General features: G+C 37.7%; 2 protein-coding genes across 2 annotated transcripts in view; one reads left to right on the forward strand and one right to left on the reverse strand.

The window, feature by feature from the left end:
• The window catches only part of LOC134846071 (ankyrin repeat domain-containing protein 36A-like), a 124,429-nt gene extending 110,512 nt beyond the window's left edge, over positions 1–13,917 (reverse strand). The window contains exons 1-4 of the mRNA XM_063863265.1: positions 13,891–13,917; positions 4,545–4,875; positions 4,095–4,209; positions 349–531 (exon numbers count right to left, since the gene is read on the reverse strand). Of these exons, the coding sequence (XP_063719335.1) occupies positions 349–531; positions 4,095–4,209; positions 4,545–4,864 (618 nt within the window). The 5' untranslated portion in view covers positions 4,865–4,875; positions 13,891–13,917. The remainder of the gene's footprint in view (positions 1–348; positions 532–4,094; positions 4,210–4,544; positions 4,876–13,890) is intronic.
• Positions 1–18,936, forward strand: part of LOC134846072 (large ribosomal subunit protein uL4-like) — a 252,836-nt gene that overhangs the window by 149,050 nt on the left and 84,850 nt on the right. The gene's annotated exons all lie outside the window — the stretch shown is intronic.

The following is an 18,936-nucleotide window of genomic DNA, read 5'->3' on the forward strand; positions in this document are numbered from 1 at the left end:
CCAAGCACAATGTTACACATACTCCCTTATCCGCAGAGAAATATGGAAATTTGTAACCTTTCATGAAGTAGCTCAAATATAATATACAAATAGCGAGGTAACCTGTAGTGAATATATGAATATGGCAACACGGCTGTTACCGTTTCACCGACCTGTGAATTTTACCATCTAAACCTTTCGTTATTATCGCACGATTGTTTTTAAATGCAGCATGCATGGATATTACTTTTGCAAACACATTTGAAATTGACCTTCATCACATTTTTCGGTGGTTGTGGTGGCGAGATTGGGGGGGGGGGGGTCTTGGTAAAAAAGGGGCAAAAAGCCCCCGGCTAAACATATGCATACATTATCAGGTAGGTTAGGGTTTGTGCCGTGGTTCTTGAGGAGATGCTTCAGTCCCTGTGACCAGTTGAGTCTCACTGCATAGTGTATGGCCCCCAGTCCATCCCTGTCTCTCACCTCAGTGTCTGGCGCTGGCTTAGCCGAGAACAGCATCTGCACCATCATCTCGTGCTTGTTCTGAACAGCCTACACAAACGCAAAATATGAATGGTGTATGGCTTTTATACCGTGCTGATTTTAAACGAGCCTCAAAACATAGCCAACAGACAGTTAGAAAGATTCAATGAACGTTAGAAAGTTGTCAAGGAAACAAAAAACGGACTTGTGTCTTTAAAACTTCATTTTTCGAATTGTAAATTATATGGCGTTACCGCTCTTTGATTTTCAAAAACGATTTATGATTGACACTTTTTTGTTGATAAGATTAACTCAATTTGAGACAAAATTATCAATAGGTAAAAATTTTATTCCGCTGTGAAATTGAAAATTCAAATCCATTTTCAAGACTAGAAGTCGATCATTCGTGGCATAGAAGTTTTTCGTGGCCTTAATACTGTTGTTGTGAAGTTTGCCTTCATTTCCACAGAGGAAAAGAAGTGAACTTTAAAAAAAATTATAGTCGAACCGAGAAAAATCGAAAAGGGGGTGAACAATTTTCAGATTTTTCCCAAAAAAAGTAGACTCATGAAAGTTTTCACGTTCATCGACTCTTTAAAAGAGGTTGAAAAAAGTGGCGGATTTTTTACTTGGTTTCCTTTTGCAATGTTGATATCGAGAGTACTTTTCAAAGCAGGTGCTGGATTCACCTCCTCGGCTCCGCAACTGCAATCAAAAGCCAACTGGCATTTACTCAAGGTGGACACCGTATCCAAAAAATTGCTAGCACAGACGGCACTAATAAAAAGAATGACTGGTACTGATAATTTCCGAAAAAAAAGAAGTTTCACTTTTTGACAACTGAAGCCACTTAAAAAAGAAAAGTAAGCATTTCGAAAAGAATGTTCTCAAACTGTTTCCAAAAACAATTTCTAAAAAGGATTTGAATCGTTTTTTTCTTTGAGGCTCTACTCATATTACCTGACGAAAAACTCACTGATTGAAACTGCTTCCATTTTTAACACAGAAGCGAAGCTTTGCTTCACAAACACTAGCGAGAATACCACAAAAAGCAGCTATTAAGTGCAATAAAAATTAGAAATATGCCTCGAATTAGTAAAAAAAAATCAAGCAGAGAACAGATGCTATGCAATTTCCAATGCTACAGTGAAATTTCCAAATAAGTGATCACTTTTAATGATAACTATTATTTGTGAGTTAGGTTAGAAAAAAGAAGGTTCGTAATAAACACTAAACAGATCACAAGTGTAATAATTTATTGAATAAGTGCACGAACATCTTTTCCGCACTGATATTATTTTGCTGGCACTGACCAACCACGCTTCGCACTGATGGCACTGACCGCCCTATTAGCGTGGCCATACTGTTATTGATACAGTTCTGATTCAAATTTACAACGCTCTGATTCAAATTATCTTCAAACGCGTTCTTCCCAAATCGGGACAACTTTGAACAAAAGTAATCAACACAAAAAAAAATACTGGAAAGTTCACCAAATTGCATTAGAACAAAACACAGATTGCGAAAATAAACAGGACCGTTGAGCAATCTCGTATTATAATACAAAACTATGCTTGTGTAAGTATGTTTTAAATGAAAAAAATACTTAGTAAAAAACGGTTCATTCCGGCTATCAGACAGCAAAATTTAAGTTCATACAAACTGCTAGGCAAATTACCATTTCAGACTAGGAGCGTACTTAAGCTGAAAGTAACAAAATACTTATTTTAGATTTTGTTGTACTGATGCGGGATGAAATAGATAATTTCAAAAAATGTGAAGATAATAAGAGTGAAAGTTTTTGAAAATTTCGAAACTTCCTCAAGAAAAGAACATTTTTCGTACAAATTTTAAGGCGTAGCGCTCATGCACAGAGGCTTCCCACAACCTGCACAGAGGCTCCCCACAAGTCAAAAGAATTCAAACAATTAACACGAAATCAGAACCATGACTTTTCTGAGGACCATACCTTTTTTTGTTAGAAAATTTGGACGCCGGTTTTTAATCTGGGGAGCTTCTTTTAAACCTTTCTTTTGATTGAAACCAAAATCTCAAATTTGACTTTTCTGAGGGCCATAACTTTTTGTGCAAACATTTTTGGGTGTAGCCGCTTATGCAGGGATCCTCCCACAACCCGCCCTTTCGTTTGAAATTAAAATCTCAAATTTGGGAGCAGAGTTTTTGCAATAATCAAAAAATCCAAAAACTTTGGTCAACTATTCACAACACAGAGTTTTCGAACCCTGTAGATCATTGGGTAAGGTAAAAAGAGACTAGGGGATAAGACAAACACACAGGCAGATTTTCCATTGATACCATTTTTTAAAATTCGTTCAAGTAGTTTTTGAGAAAAACTATTTTTTTATGAAAAAGTGAAAAAATTTTCCAAAGCGTCTTAAAAACAAAAAAGAACAAAAATAAAAACGCGCTCACATACATTTTTATAAGTCCTGTTTTTTATCAAACTTGAACTTTGTCGCGCTACTTAAGAAGCTGCTTTTGATAAGTTTTATTCTTTACTTGGTCAGTTAGTTTTTGCGTAAATCTTTATGAAACAAACCAAGCCAAAACACCTTTTCGGGCGAAACTAAAACCGCACATTTCATCGTCGGCAGCCAACGTTTCACAAGTTTCATACACAGCCGAAGTTGCACTTCGCATACACAAGCAAAAACATGACCGATAACGCTACTGGTAAAAACTGAATGGCTAAAACTTTGAGTCTACAAATTTTCATAAATGACGCACGCCAATTATGAGTCAACATAATTGCTAAGAGACGCAAGCCAATTATTAAGCATTAGCAGTACCAGTCATTTTGAAAAAAAAACTTACCAACTAACACGCCTCAATTTATAGAGCGGACGCATTTTAACTAGTATTTCATTAAAAACATCCGACCCTGCCAAGGTTCGAACACTCTCATTTTGCTGCTGTTCTCCTTCCCTACCTCTACGCTACAAATAAGTGATGACTTGAAACTAAAAAGCTATTTGTAAAGTAATATTCTGTTTTAATATCCTTAGCATTGGCTGTACTGAATAGCTGGATCAAAATGAACACATTTTGTCGCAACAATTGCATCGCAACAATATTTGCGACTTAGGTTGGAAAAAAAGGAAGTTCATACTATAACACAAGCTATGCTTGTGTAAACATTTAAACCAAAAAAAAAACAATCAACCTAAGCCACTGTATTGTTTGTTTGGTCGAGTAAGGCGCTCCAGTAAACAATATTGCCAATAAATTTTACAAAAAGTTTGAAAATGCTAAATTATTTATAAAAAATTGACTTGATTCGGAAAAAATGTCTATTTGAGCTACTTTTTCAGACAAATACCTTGTCTGAAGCCTTGACAATTACATGAAAAATTTGGTTTAAATAGTTTCAATTTCGCCTGAACTTTTACAACTGAGAATAGGTGTGGCAATCAGCACCAAAATAATCGAAACTTGATATTCAATTCCTTTAAATTTCAATTTTCAATTTTAATTCTAACTCGCAATGCGATGCTTTAGATGCTATTGATTTGGATTGTTTTAAATAACGAAAAAACCTGCTTTTGATGAGACCTCTAAACGTGCATGCATTGCTGACAGTATCCAGATTATGCAGACTAAAAAATCAGTACCTTGATGAGTGGTGTGGCCCCGTGTGAGTCGACAGCATTAATGTTGAAGTTCTTCTGCATCAGCAACTGCATGATGGCCTGGTTGCCTTTAACTGCCGCCAAGTGCAGAGGGGATCTAATCAAACCATTCTAACATGAGTAAAAGCTGTATCTAATATTATTCAAATTTATGCTATGTTTTTTGTCTGAAAACATCGTTCTTTTACTTCACTGACAGTTTCGAAAAAAGCTGCACTAATGCTTATAAGTCTTTACTTATAAGTCCATATTTTCCCATCTAAGAGATAACAACGCATCATTTTCTCAAACAAATAACCACAGGAAAATAATGCAAAGTTGGATTTTATCGCTATTCATCTATAAGTCAAATGTCATCAGAACTTCCTAAACTCTCCTGAACAATATACTATTTTAATTTATATACTTAGGTTTACAATTATTGCCGTGTACCTTTTCTCGTTGTCTCTCGCATCTGGTTTCGTTTTATTCTTAGCCAGAGAGTTCCTCACTTTCACAAAATCATCCGACCAGACGGCCTTGAAGATATCCTTCAAATTCTTCTCTTTAATCGAAGGGTATGCATAGTGATTCACATTCAGCGAATCAGAAGAGGCACGAAGGCTGTTCCGATTAAGACTCGGTCCCCCACTCGCACTCAATAATTCTTGTGACTTTGTTTTGCTATCTGAGGACGAGGAGGCAATGTCCGGGGTACTCACCGCAGCCGAGACAGGAGGCGTGGATTTTTTACTCTTTCCAAAAAATTTCATTGCATGACCTTTCTGGAAAAAAAAGCAATGTATTGTAGCCGTTACGTATATCAGCTAATTCATCCGGTACATTTCAACGATTGGTACACATACAGTCACTGGACAGAGAAGTTGCAAATTTCAGATTTCAAGCAATGAAATGAACAAATATTTTGTTCACATTTTTGTCGTTTTCTCTGCAACTACTGAAGGTATGGGGTTGCAATTTTGACATATGCTAGAAACAAATATTTGGAGCTAGCCTGATCAAAATTCGAGCAATCTTGCTTTGAAGGCGTAAGCCAGCCCGTTTAACACAGAAAGTTTCAAACGTGTGTGGTGTGGAAATATCCTCGGAAACACAAGGAATTTGCATTTTTGGACTAATATTAAGATTTTTGGGAAGCAGATGAACCTGATTTCTCTTTATGACGCCAGAAAAGGACGGATTAAAGAATAGAAAGTTACTTGGATGATCAAAATAAGCAAACAACAGAACTGTTCCAGCAAATATATCGGAAAAAATACTGCTTCAATCCATCCACAAAAAAACTCAAAAGCACTTACGATATTAAGCCTGGTAAAAGCGCCCAAGACTTTTAAATGTCTGTATAGATAAAATAGATACTTTCGTTTTTGACGCCGGACCAGGTAACTGTTTCAATTCTTTTATCTGTCTTATTTCGGCGGCATGAAGAGTAAATCAGGCTCACCAGCTCCCCAAAAGTCTAAATTAAGCCAAAAAAATCAAATTCCTTGTTTTTGCGAGGATATTTCTTAAGCAAAAACATCTATGAAACTCATTAATGTCAATTAAAAAAAATTAATCTAACTAGAATTTTCATTTAAATTTCAATTAACTTAAATGTTAAATTATGAGCCCACTCAATTTAAATGAAAAATTTCAATTTAATTGGAACAATTTAAATTTAAAAAATCTAAATTGTTCGGGCGGTATTCGATCCGACGCCAAAGTACGCAGTTTAGTTTAGTCAAAAAATTTTCCTTTTCAGTTACGCGGAAAAAGCAAATAATCTAAGTTTTCACGACAAAACTGATAAGATTTTGTTGCAAATAGATATGCCAAAAAAATTGCTTGCAATTAATTTTTTTTCAAAATTGCGAGAAGTACCCGAAAATGGCAAAAAAGCTGCTAAAAAGAGGCATGAAAAAATTTAAATTCTTAAGAAACATTTAAATAGTTTCAGAAAAACTCAAATTGATGCCCAATATTTTTCATAATTTCAATTTTTAATTATTTAAATGGACATCACTCAAGAAATTACTTATGATATATTGTCTTTTTTACGCCTTTCACGACAAAAGTTCTCAAATTTTGATCCGGCTAGCTCCTTCCAAATGATTTCTTCTAGCTTGAGTCAAAATTTATACCTAAGAACCAAATAGTTGCAGTGAAAATGACAAAAAGATGAACAAATTCTTTCAGTTGCTCGTTTAAATCAAAAAGTTGCAAATTCTATGCCCGTGACCGTGTAACAAGGCCGATTCGTTGTTAAGGTAACAATGACGACAAACAACGAATCAAGTATGCCGATAATGAAGAGCTGTGCGAAAAAATTAACAGATGCACAGCTGAGCAAAAACATCTTTACACTGGTACAAATTCCCGATAAAACAACGCGTGTTTTAAAAATCACTTTTTTTAAAACATTTTTCTCGACATTGCAACAGAAGACATCAAATGAAAAATCACTGATACTAAGCTTGACTCAAATAAACGGAAGGAAGATTACCGTCCAGAGACGAAGCTTTACCTCTTAAACACAAGGAAACAAATTACAAAAAGGTGTTCTATACATATAAAAAAACCTGGAGAATAGCAACCTTGAAAAATATCCAGAAGATTCGAACCACATAGACCCAGAGCAAAGATTCGAAATGCTGAACTTCAGAGTTCAAGACATTTGAAGAATCCACTAAGCAGTAGCTTAACCGATTGAACTTATTTCACAAATGCATGGATATCAAGAAACTAAACTAACTTCTCAAAAACAAAAAAAATAGTAAACAGGAACTTTAAACGCGAGATACAAAATTGAGTAAACAAGCTACAAATATTTCAAATTTGCCATTTAGTTCACGCCTAGATGAAATTAACCCTACACGAATTAGGCAGTTTGTTTTGCACTAATGTATACCAGTTGGGTTGGTAGAATCAACTTAAAACATAGCAGGAGCGTGCAATCAAACTACCGAGTTACATTGGAAAAAAGATAAGTTATTAAAAGCGTTGCATGAAGCGAAAAAAAATTAAAATCTCTTTTTCATCAATTGAACCAACAAAAAGCCAGTAACAGAAAATGATTTTATGACACAAAAACATCTAAATATTGCATTAATTTTCCCGTAGCCTATCATTAAGAAGAGTGTGAACCGCTTTTAAAACAGCATTACTCGTTTTTCTTCAATTTCTGAAATAGAGTAAGAGCTCATCGTAGAAATGAGAGAAGTCATTGCCTTTCACTAAATCACTCGCTCTTCGCTTATTTTTAGCTTCTGTCTGAACTACATAACCCTCGGATCAGTTTTTTCTCGACAGTCAGACCCGGTAGAGATTTCCAATAAAATGTAAAATGAAATTAGATGCCTTCAATTGGAGGTATTGAATGCTGGAGTAAGGGAAATGATTGAGAAGGAAAAGAAAAAGGCAACTATCATTCATCAATCACTCGTTTAAAAAAAGTTATACAACAGGACAAATTTATTAACACGAGACATGATTTCCGATTGTAGATACTTGCTCTGGAAAGAATGAAAAAAAAACTATTTTTCAAAAGAAAAAGATGACTAGCCTCAAACAACTCGCACCGAGCGTGGAAGCCTCCCAAAATGGTTTTCATTATCTTTGAAAGGACATTGCTTAAACAGATGATATAATGTTACATCCAATCGCTTAATTTCAGCCACAACCAGCAAGTTTTTTGTTACGTAATTAAAAATGTGTTATTCAAAATTTGAGTATCCACGACTTCAATTCGAATTTTACAACGCTGTTAACGCGCAAAAACTGGTAAAGCAAAAAGGAGAATTATACAATTTTTTGTATATTTCCGTAACTTTAGTTATATTACCATTAAATGCTTAGTTATCTTCGAGTTTCTTGCATACTAGAAGCGACAGCCAAATGCAAAGTTACAACCGTGTCCGAAACTGTGTTCTTTTGAAAACTCGCAAAAGGCTCCAATTTGACAATGATTACCCAAAATGACACCATGGCCAAACTTGCAACCACTGCCAAAGTACGACATATCACCAACCCGACATCCAGAACCGAAATTACATCTAGGTTTGAAATGACTTCTCTCTCCGAACACACACATGGCCCCGAAATTACACCCACTCTCGAATGCAGAGTTGTTACTGAACATGCATCTCTGATCGAAGCGACTATCTCCTCCAAAATTACACGGATGTTTGAACTGACAACTAGCGCCAAATGTACAAGCACTGCCAAATCTATTGGTGCCAGCGAAAACAGTTCCTTCATTGAAACCCATACCCGGAGCAAATTGATATCCCTTATTACCTTCAGAACTACATGATGCTTTCGAATGTAAATTTCCAGTTTCTTTTTGAGAAGTAGTTTTTCTGTTCTGATCATTTTGCGAAATTGTTCGCTTTGTTGATGATCTTGGTCGGGTGCCATGCTGAAAAAAATCCGATCCGTCAGCAGATGATTCAAGTTTAGTCTTTGATGGCCCCCAACAACTTCCGTCACTGTGGCTTTTTGTTTCATTGGAAACATGGCTTGCTGCCTTTTCTGAAAGTTTACTTTTCTTGTTTGAGCTTGTTTCCTGCTTAGCTGCTGACCTTCTAGCAGAATTATTTTTTCGCTTTTTTAAACTGGGGAATTTGCGTTTTTGTCGGTCCTGATTAGCAGTGGCTTCTATATGTTCGTTTTCGCTGTTTGACTCCAGTTTGTTTCCGCTGGTTGACTGGAGGTTTTCGCTGGTTTGTTCCTTGTGAGAATTGTGTTCTCGTAGTTTTTCATTCACAGCGTTCAAGTACATTTCATATAGAGGGTGGTTATTAGGCGAAAAACTGGGATAACTTGACTTGCCTGTATTTTGGAATCCGTTAAACTCATTTGAGGTACCTTGTGGTGTATCACCAGTGAATGCATTACCAACATCTTCCGTTGCTTGTCTCGTGAAATGTCCTTGAATATGATTAGCAGGTTGCGTTTGATGAACGTTAAATGTATCATATTCTGGTTGTTGAAAGTTGTATCTCGTAAAATGGTTCGAGTTTTGAGGCTGTTCAAAGAAACCCATGTTGTCCGGATTACTATACATATGGTGAGCCATTTGTGGTGGTTGCCAATACCTAGGACCCTGAGTCTGCTGGTTTTCGTAAACATCATTTTCTGCAGTTGTGAAAAAGTCAGGCGTGCTCTCTTCTGAATCACCTTCAAAGTCAAAAAACACGAATGGATCTCTGGTGGCTGCCCTAGACTCCATAGAAGAGAAGAAAGTTTCAAAAACGTCGTCTAAATTGTTAAAATCTGCATATATATGTGAATCGAACATCCCTGGTTGCCGTTCGAAGTACATTTGATCGACATACTCACTTCCAAAGTCAGTTGTTGACCCCGCCTGAGCAAACTCAGGCTGTTGAAAATTGAAAGCACTTGGTTCCGCTGTGGGCACGTTAGCAAATCGTCTACGATCTTGCTCCAAGAGCTGGTCATATCTCAGACGGCTTTCGCGATTAACAAGGCATTGGTATGCTTCATTGATATCTTTGAATTTCTGTTCAGTATTGTCAGATTCTGTGTTTTTGTCGGGGTGGTATTTCTTCGCTAGTATGTGATAACTTCGTTTTATTTCTGCCGTAGAAGCCTGTTCCCTAACTTCCAAAATTTCGTAGTACATTTTTCTTTGAGACATTTTGAGGAAACCACAGACCCAAATATGATACGCTGCTTAGTTTTTTTGCACTATTTAGGTACACTTATCATCGAGTTTGCCAAAGAACTCGAGAAGTTAAAAGTCACCGCGTTGAAAACAGTTAACATATAACTACTCCTTCAACTGTGCGCTATCAGAGCAGTGCAGTAATCAATTTCAACTTATCGACTTATCTGTTGAAACATAGAGCTACTTAGATAAAATATTAGAAACAAATCTAGCGCTGAGCAGCTCAATCTGAGTTTTTTTTTACCAGTAGACAAAAATTACAGATGTAAGTTAACGCTTTCATTATTACCCCCGGTCCTGCTCAATGCAGGACTAACCGTTGGGAAGGGTGATGTCATCCATTCTGCCGCATCCGGTCCCACCTTCAGGAACCGATGACACTGGGACCCCTCCCGCCGTGGGATTCAAACGCATGACCATTGTGTTGAGAGACGTGTGCCCAGGGGTGTAAAGAAATAACTTATTTTTATAAATTATTTATTGTCAATAAATACAATAAATATAATTACTATATATATATATATATATATATATATATATATATATATATATATATATAATTACTATATGTAAATACAATACAATATATTTATTTTGGTCGGACAATTATTTTATTTGGTGCTAACTAGCGTTATTTTTTTTTCTTTCTCAGAAGGTAATCAGAAGGTCAAAAGTATCATAGTAACCGAGGTTACAGTCATGAGTCTCTTCATCATGTATTCCAGTCAAAATCCTTGGAATTTTTTAGATATGGAAGTGATAATGATAAAAGAAGATGACAAGTGCTTAAGTCCTTTTCAATTAAAATCGATACGGGTTACGTTTCTTCAATAAGAACACCCAACTCGACACGAGATAATATAATATACAAGTGTTACATGTAAAAAATTTCGCCGAAAGTTATTTTGTCATTTATTGTTCCGAGTACGCAAGCGGCGTTCGCAATCTGTATTGCCAGGGAGATTCTCTGTTTTAAAAAGCTGCCTGCTCTGCTCTGGGTCCTCAGTGCATATGCTTAGATTCTTACAAAGCTTGCTCAAAAAAACTTCTGTGCTGGGGCCGGCCGCGCCCTGAATTCAAAAGCTAGCGGTTGGAAAAGATATCCATCATTTACAAGATCTTTATACTTGTCAATTTTTCGCTCTTCCGCTTCAGCGGCAGCCGTACCAGGGTTACAAACAGACCCGGCATTAATCCTACAAGGAGCTAAGGAACCTACTACCGTTACATTCCACAAGACCTGCTTACCATCAGCCCATGGAACGAGCGTCAAACCGTCTGGTCGCCTCTGATCGGTCCTGTAGAGGTGTCGTGGTTCTAAAACAGACGGAATGTGAGAAGATGATAGACTCTGCTTTATAAGGGCATTCAGGTTTGAATGCCTAAAGAATCTCCCTGCACTTTTGAGGCAAGAAAGACCATGCCAACCATCCTCGGTAACGTCTTTTCCGCACACGCATTTATGCCGTTCGCATATTTTTGATCCTAATCGAAGTCCTATCGCAATTCTGAGTTGTTGTTTCGACAGTTTTAACCGTAAATTTTTGCACGGGATGACGTTCAACCACTGGGAGCCAAATCTATCTTGGAACGCGTTGAACCTTTTTACGTCCGTTGGTTCGAGTCGTAAAATCAAGTCTGCAATTTCGCTGTCAAAAATTGGCTCCGTCCAATTTTTTTGCATTTCATTTTCCGGAGCCATTTCAATTTTTCCAAGGTCAAACCACCGTTTAAGCGCATCATCATAGGTTCCATCCACATGCTCCAAACCAAAAATTTCATTCAAGGCATCTTTTGCTCTTACTGTTGAGGCTAAGAAAGCGGGTAAAGCGAGTAGACGTGCGGAAGAAACGCCCAAGCCACCTTTGGCTGCCGGGAGAACTGCTTGTAAAAACTGGTTATCATCCATTTTCACGTTAGTGACCTTGCATAACGAATTTCTTTGTAATTTATCGTAACGTTCCAAAAAATCATTTTGCAAACAACAAGGGCTCGTACGCAAACAATATAGGAGTTTTGGCATGCTAAAGCAATTTTTCAGGAGGTAAAAACCATAATGGGCGTCTAGTTTGTCAATGAAATCCGAGATTTTTTCAAGTTCCTTAATTTTTTCGTCAAGCAATTCTTTTCGGCAAAGTTCGCCGATTGGAGATCCTAAAATGAGGAGTTCTTCTTTTGTTTTTATTGTTATTTTGGGGCATATTTTTCGAAATTGTGTTAAAATTGAATTATACTGTGTACTAGTAGTCGGTCCCAAAAAACAAAGTTCACACTTCTCAGTGGTTAAGCTCAGGCCCTAAATTTGTTCCGATTTCAGAAAGTTTTTAAGGTCCCGGAGTACTACCTTATAGTCGTCGGCTAAATTCCCATCATCTAAATACCAGATTTTAATTTTCGACTCCAACTGTTTGACTAGTGTATGAATTGTTTCCGCAAAAAGGGGTGGGGCTTCAGGATCACCTTGCTGAGTTCCGTCTTCTGACATTATGAGAGAGCTTTCGTAAAAAAGGTAACTAGGTTTACCATACGCGCAATGGGTGTAATTATACAATTCGGGGCGATTTGAATAAACATGATTCAGCATTGTTTCTCTGTTTAAAGAGTTAAAAGCATTCTTAAAATCTAGTTTTAAAAGAACAGTGCATTTTGGATTGTCGTCGCGTTCAATTAGGTTTCGAAACGAGTGCGCAGCTATTTCTGCTCCTCGTTTGGTACCGCATCCTACCTGTACGTTTCCGAAAAAATTTTGTCGCTCGGAGAGGGCCTTGCTTCCAGCGCATTTAGACGCGATACGTCTCAGTGTGTTGCCTATGGCAATCGGTCTCAACCCTCCGTCTATCTTTATGAGGACGATAAGCTTTGCGCCAAAAAAGAAAGGTCTTAGTGGTTCGGGTATGTTGCCATTGAGGTTTCCAATGAGGTTTATCAGCTTAGTAAGCGATTTCAGAAAATTAAGTCCTGCACTGCCATTCGACTTACTAACAAGATCTTAAAAAATTTGAGGAACTATTTTATCAGGACCTGCTGCTGATCCGTTTGGAAAGGACATTATTGCTTTGTATAGGTCGAAATCGGTTACGAAAAAACTATCCAACTTTTCTGGATTTGGAGCTGCAAATTTGGCTCGCTGCGGCTGCTTAGACAACAATTTTGGATAGTTATCAGTTGAAAAAGGAGCTATTTTGTCATCCGAAGCAGCAAGCCTTATTCCTCCCTTTACATTTCCTTCATCGAGCTTACTACTTATTAACTTTATTCTCTGCTCGAGGTCACTCAGAGGCCGGCTTGAAACTTGGGGATGGGATTTTGGAAGTGACACGTCATTTGCTTGAATTTTTTAAATTATCAAAGAACTCATGCTTGTGGTCTGTTTGCGTCCACTTCTTTTCGGTTGCTCCAAAAAAAACAAGAACGACGTTAAAAAAATTAGCCATTTTGTAACATCTTCTACATTGTAGACGATGTCTTTCATTTTGTCCGACAGACTTTCCGCCAAGGGATCACGCGAGTCTTTTGGTACTCTCTTGAGTACTCGGACATTTGAGATGGCTGTATTAACATAATTGTCTAGCACTAAATCATTACCTTTTGTTGCTTTATTAACAGATTTTACATCAACGCATAAAGGACACTGAAACCACTGGGTTTTCTTAGAGTCGCTAAGAGAAATATTTACACAACTGATAGAATACCAACTAGAACAACAATCACATCTAATCCAATTTATCAGTCCTGAAGTTTTTAAGCAATCTGTGCTTGTACACTCTTTGTTGTTTTTCTTCATCTTGACGCAGCATAAAGGTAAAAAAAAAGATTTTGACTGGACTTTAGGGGACTGAACTAACCCATGATAAGCGGTTACTGGGAATTTTACAAATCAACAAATAAAAAAAAGACAACTAATTTAATTTAAATTTTAAAATCGAATTATAAAAATCAAAAACAAGGAACAATCTCACCCGAGCTCAGTAGGTCCAGCGGCGCACCCCCAGACTCCTCAAGCCAGTTCCAGTTTCCACCTCCCCACAGAAAGCCACTTGACAGACCTGTCTCTAAAATCCCTCAGAGGGCGCTCCTCATACAGGCACAAACATCAAACATAACAAATCTATTTAATAAGTTTATCACAACAATTAGGCTATTAACCCATTAACTGAAACTTTCAAATACAATTAGCACTTGAACTGCCGCATTTTGCTATTTCAATTATTAAAGCTCGGTCAACAAACATTGAACTATCGGTTCGCAAATAAGAACTATGGGATATTGAATTGATAAACAAACTTGTGTCATGAGCTTTCATGAACTAAATTTATTCTTGAAACAATTTTTTTTTCGCTCGAAAACACTTTAAAACAATTGCAATTATTTATTCTCGAATGTAACATTCGCCCGGAAGTACATATCGACGGAAAAAAAGCTAGGTTCTAAAACGACTGGCTAGCGTCTAAACACAGCTCTACGTGCTTTTCACCGTCTCTGCCAAAGCCAGTTCTTTTGGTGGTTTTACTAACATCGGGTCGACAAAACGTTACTGTTTCCTGCTCCGGTCAAAACACTCAAATTAACTTAATTATATGCAAGAATAGTGAGCTCATGGCTGGGACTCAGTATCCCCAGACCACGAGGTCACTCCTAAAAACAGGGCTACTACTATTTATTATATTACTATTGTTTTTGTTCAGTAGATAAAAATCAACACCTCCATCGAAGATGATGATTTTTATCAACCCTTTCCCTCACTCCTAGCTTCTCATTCTCTGAGAATGAATCGGCATGTTAATTAAATTCAACTCAGGAAATGACCAGGAAGCTAAAAGTTATTATATAACAGTTTGAGTCTTGGGCCCGAGACCCCTCCGGATTCTGGAATCCGGGGAAATAACGTCCTTATTTCTTTTAGGAAGGCTGGACACGCCGTCCCAACACCCTTCCTTGTTCCCGAGTTCTGCGTTTTAACGATTGTAGCGGCCCAATCTTTGCAACTCTGAATGGTTCCTGACAAATTCCAGTTATAACTTCAATCTGTCGTTAGTTTCTCGTAGTTGTTTTCTGTGACATTCGACCAGAATGGACGAAAATGCATATTCAGCAATTTCGAATTGTTAGCAGCTAACCTTCAGAACTAGCAGTTTTGAAGGATTAAAAGTGTTATTGGAACGATTAGTCAAACTGTGAAGGCTGGAATATTCTGGTATTTCAAATTTTTAAAATTTCGAAGTATGACGTCATCTTTCTGAGAAACGTCAGAATCGGATATTTTGGAAAAAATCCAGAATAAAAACACAACAACAATAGTTGCAACGGCGACAACAACGAGAAATGTGATAGAAAAGCAACAGCGAAAAGCAGAATTAGTAGAGACCGTTCCGAGTTGCAACGATTGTGTCGCTACAATCGTTGCAAGGCCGTTCACAACAACGGTGAAGGGTAGAAAAACAGCCTTCCGGAAAGAAGATAAGGTTGTTATTTCTCCGGATTCAGGATTCCGGAAGAGTCTCGGGACTCGAACCGAAATCTTTTTATATAAACTTTTAGCTTCCCTATTATGTCCTGAATTGAATTTATTTAACATCTGAATTCAATTTCCGACGATGAGAAGCTAGGAGTTAGGGGAAAGGGTTGATCCATCTTCGATGGAGATGATGATTTTTATCTAATGAACAAAAACAAAAGTAATATATAATAAATAGTAGTAGCCCTGTTTTTAGGAGTGACCTTGTGGTCTGGGGATACTGAGACCCAGCCATGAGCACACTAATTCTGCTTGTAAATAAGTTAATTTGAGCGTTCTGGTCGAAGCTGGAGAACAGTAACGTTTTTGTCGACCCGATGTTAGAAAAACCACCAAAAGAACTGGTTTTGGTAGAGACAGTGAAAAGCATGTAGAGCTTAGTTTAGACGCTGGCCAGTCGTTTTATAGCTTAGCTTTATTTTCCGTCGATATGTACTTCCGGGCGAGTGTTATTCTTTTTTATCATCATGACCAGCAGAACCGTTAACGAGCACTCAGCGCCGAGCGGATGCTCATAATAACGCCTTTAATAGGCCCTAACCGCCGGGGAGGAAGGGTAGTTCGGAACGTGGAAGCCTTTCGGATTACCGTGAATAGCTTTTTAACCTAGTTAAGACCGAAAATTCACGTTCCAGGAAGGGTGGGGGGATTGGCCGTCCCCTCGTTCCCTGAGAGGTCTGTGACTAAAAACACTTAAAGATATATAAGAAACCAAACAAAAAGTAGTATAGTACCCAAGAAAATCAAAAAACGTGGAAATAACCGAAAAAACCAAAAATAGTAAAAAAAAAAAGTTAAAATCAGTAGAAATCATCACCCCAGACAAGATGTGATCCGACCCTCCCGTTTGTTGTTGATAAATATATTGTTGTTGCAGACATTTATATCAGGATCATTACGATCATTTTTGTAGCCCGTTTGTGAGGCTTGTACTGTAGGGTTGTTTGAGTATTTAAGCACGTTAATGCTAATTTGCGCTCAGTCCTGAAGGGTCTGCTGATTTGCGCTCAATCCGGAGGGGTCTTGGGAGAAGACTGATCCGGCAAGCAGTACAAGGAGCAACAAGAAGGGGCTCAACGGCAACAACAGTCGACTGTTGGGTATCGTTAACAAGTTTTGTATCCCTTTTGGTACAAAAAATTAGAGAGTAATCTGTGGGGGGCTCGACAGTGTTGCACTGTAGTGACCCTTCACCGAACTGCGAATTTCCGAGTTAAGCATCTTAATTCGGATATTGAACAAACCCGGAGGGGTTTAGTATTACTACTATTATTACTTATGTACCCTATATTAATACTCCTATATCGTTTTTCAGTGAAAAACACAGTAAGCGGACCGGTTTTTAGGGTTAAAATAGCGATATTTTGATCCCCCCACAAATCGCGATTTTTGATATATCGATATTTTTTCAAACGGAAAAAAGCGCTAAATTAGTGAGTTACATCGTAACTGTGCTAGTATAATAGTCAGAACCGGTTGAGTTTAGTTCAGAAGTGGTTGGAACTATTTTGGTACCAAAAACCGAATTTTCGTGATTTTTGAATAAACGAAACGCTATAAAATAAGAAAATTTTTTTGAGTTAGGACAGTAAAAATAGTTGTTCGGACAAGGTCCACTAGTGAATCGACAGGTTTTAAAATCTGTTTGCCGATAACCTTCCGGGTTACAGAGAAATCGAACTTAACGTGTTTGATTCAGTGGATTCATCAATCCGGAGGGGTCCAAATAGCATAGTTTTTCGCAAATTTTTTCAACTAGAGCGTTTTAGATCGAGTTTTTTTTGCATTGAACTAGAAGAACATAGGCCTTTTGAGCTCGGATCGATAATTTTTGGGTCGAAAAGAACAGAATTGCCAAAAAAGTTAGGCGGAACCTTTAAGAGAGAAATTTTTTGACTTTAGAAAAAAGACGTTTTGGTTAGTAACCTTGAAACTACTGGACAGATCCAGTTGACTTGGTACCATTAGATCAAAAATTAGCTGAGCTTACTAATAAAAACATCAATTATTCAAAAAAGTAAGCCTGAAAAATATTTAGGGTTGTTTTTAGCAAATTCACCAATTCGGGAAGGTAGACCCTTCACGTTTTAGAAATTTTTTTTGGAAAGCCCTTACACACCTATCAAAGGGAAGAAACGGTTGAATAAGGCAATTTTACGCTGTTCTAGACAAAAAGGGAAGGCTAAAGGCACAAGAAAACCTTATTTGAGCCGAGATTAGGCTAGCGATAAGACCCTTCACCGTTAGGGTGAATAGTCGAATAAAAGGCTTAACTTCGATCCGGATGGGTTTTGGGAAGGACGACACACCCTTGCTAGTTGATCCAAACAGCATAATAGCATCGGAGAACGTATCCGGAAGGGTATAGATTGGAAATATAGAAAGCCTTTGTGAATCTATCTTCACAAACCCGGAGGGGTCCCAATCCGGAAGGGTCTAAATTTTTACAAACCCGGAGGTCTAAATTTTTACAAAATAGGAGGGGTCCCAATCCGGAGGGGTCGCAATTTTACCAATTCGGAGGGGTCTGATTTTTGCCAATCCGAAGGGGTCCGATTTTTGTCAATCCGGAGGGGTCCGATTTTTGTCAAAACTTAAGGATACTAGGTTATTAAGAGATAGGCTGGGAACCAGTGACTGCACTGGTAAATTGCCTCTTGTGAAAAACCGAATAAAAACAAAACAGGTTTAAACTCGGACATCGCCACACTAAGTCTAAATTGATCAAATGTGGGTAACTCATAAGTGTGGACTCAAATCAAAAACGTTTTTGAGAAAAGTGACTGCCCTGAGGATTTTAGTAGGTCTAGCTCAGGCAGTCCGAAGGCAGATAGGTAACACAGGACTCGGTGGGTGCAATAGACGCCCACTTGAGAAAATTACTGCCTTCAAGTTTTGTCTGTTTGGTGCAGCATTAAGCAGGGAAAGCTCTTTTTTTATATACAAGTTCGACTATTGTACTGCGACTAACAAAAGTACAAAACACATACGTTTTTTTTACAGAAATATTCTTATTTTGTTATTTCTGGTTTTAAATCAATAATATTTGTGCTTGATTGGGTAGTGAACACACTATCTTTTAAATAGACTGATATCATCATACTGTGCTAGCTTCATACCTTACAATTAATAATCGACTATTGTGGATAAATTGTAAATACGCTGTACCGTGATAACATACAAGGATTCGTGGTAACTATTTAAAAGCATTTTTGGAATTTATTGTGTAGTATTATTATTATCAGTAGTCAGATCAAAAGGACACTAGCAATCGAATTGATTGTATAGGTAGTAAGAAGTGGTAAATTGAGTATGAGTCTAGACAAGTCAAGGATACCTAAACTAGGTGAGAGCTCCAGGAAATTCATACCTGAGAAACAGAGAAGAGCAATGACCGACCCTTTTGTGGAAAAGGTCACACGAACGCGGACCGACAAAGGGGAGACGGTTTGAAGCAGAATGGTTGAAACCAGGAGTCAAAAGTCCTCAGAAGAGCGAAAAGCTATGCTAGAAGTGGAGGTCCATCTGGACCAGGCCATAAATGAGAACCGGGAAATACATGGACCGGAGGGGAGAAGAAACAGAAGGCTGGCGAGTGAATCTACTCCGGTAGAACAAGGCCAAGATTTTACCACTTC

The sequence above is a fragment of the Symsagittifera roscoffensis genome, chromosome 5 (assembly GCF_963678635.1).
Source record: "Symsagittifera roscoffensis chromosome 5, txSymRosc1.1, whole genome shotgun sequence".
NCBI classification, from domain to species: domain Eukaryota; kingdom Metazoa; phylum Xenacoelomorpha; order Acoela; family Convolutidae; genus Symsagittifera; species Symsagittifera roscoffensis.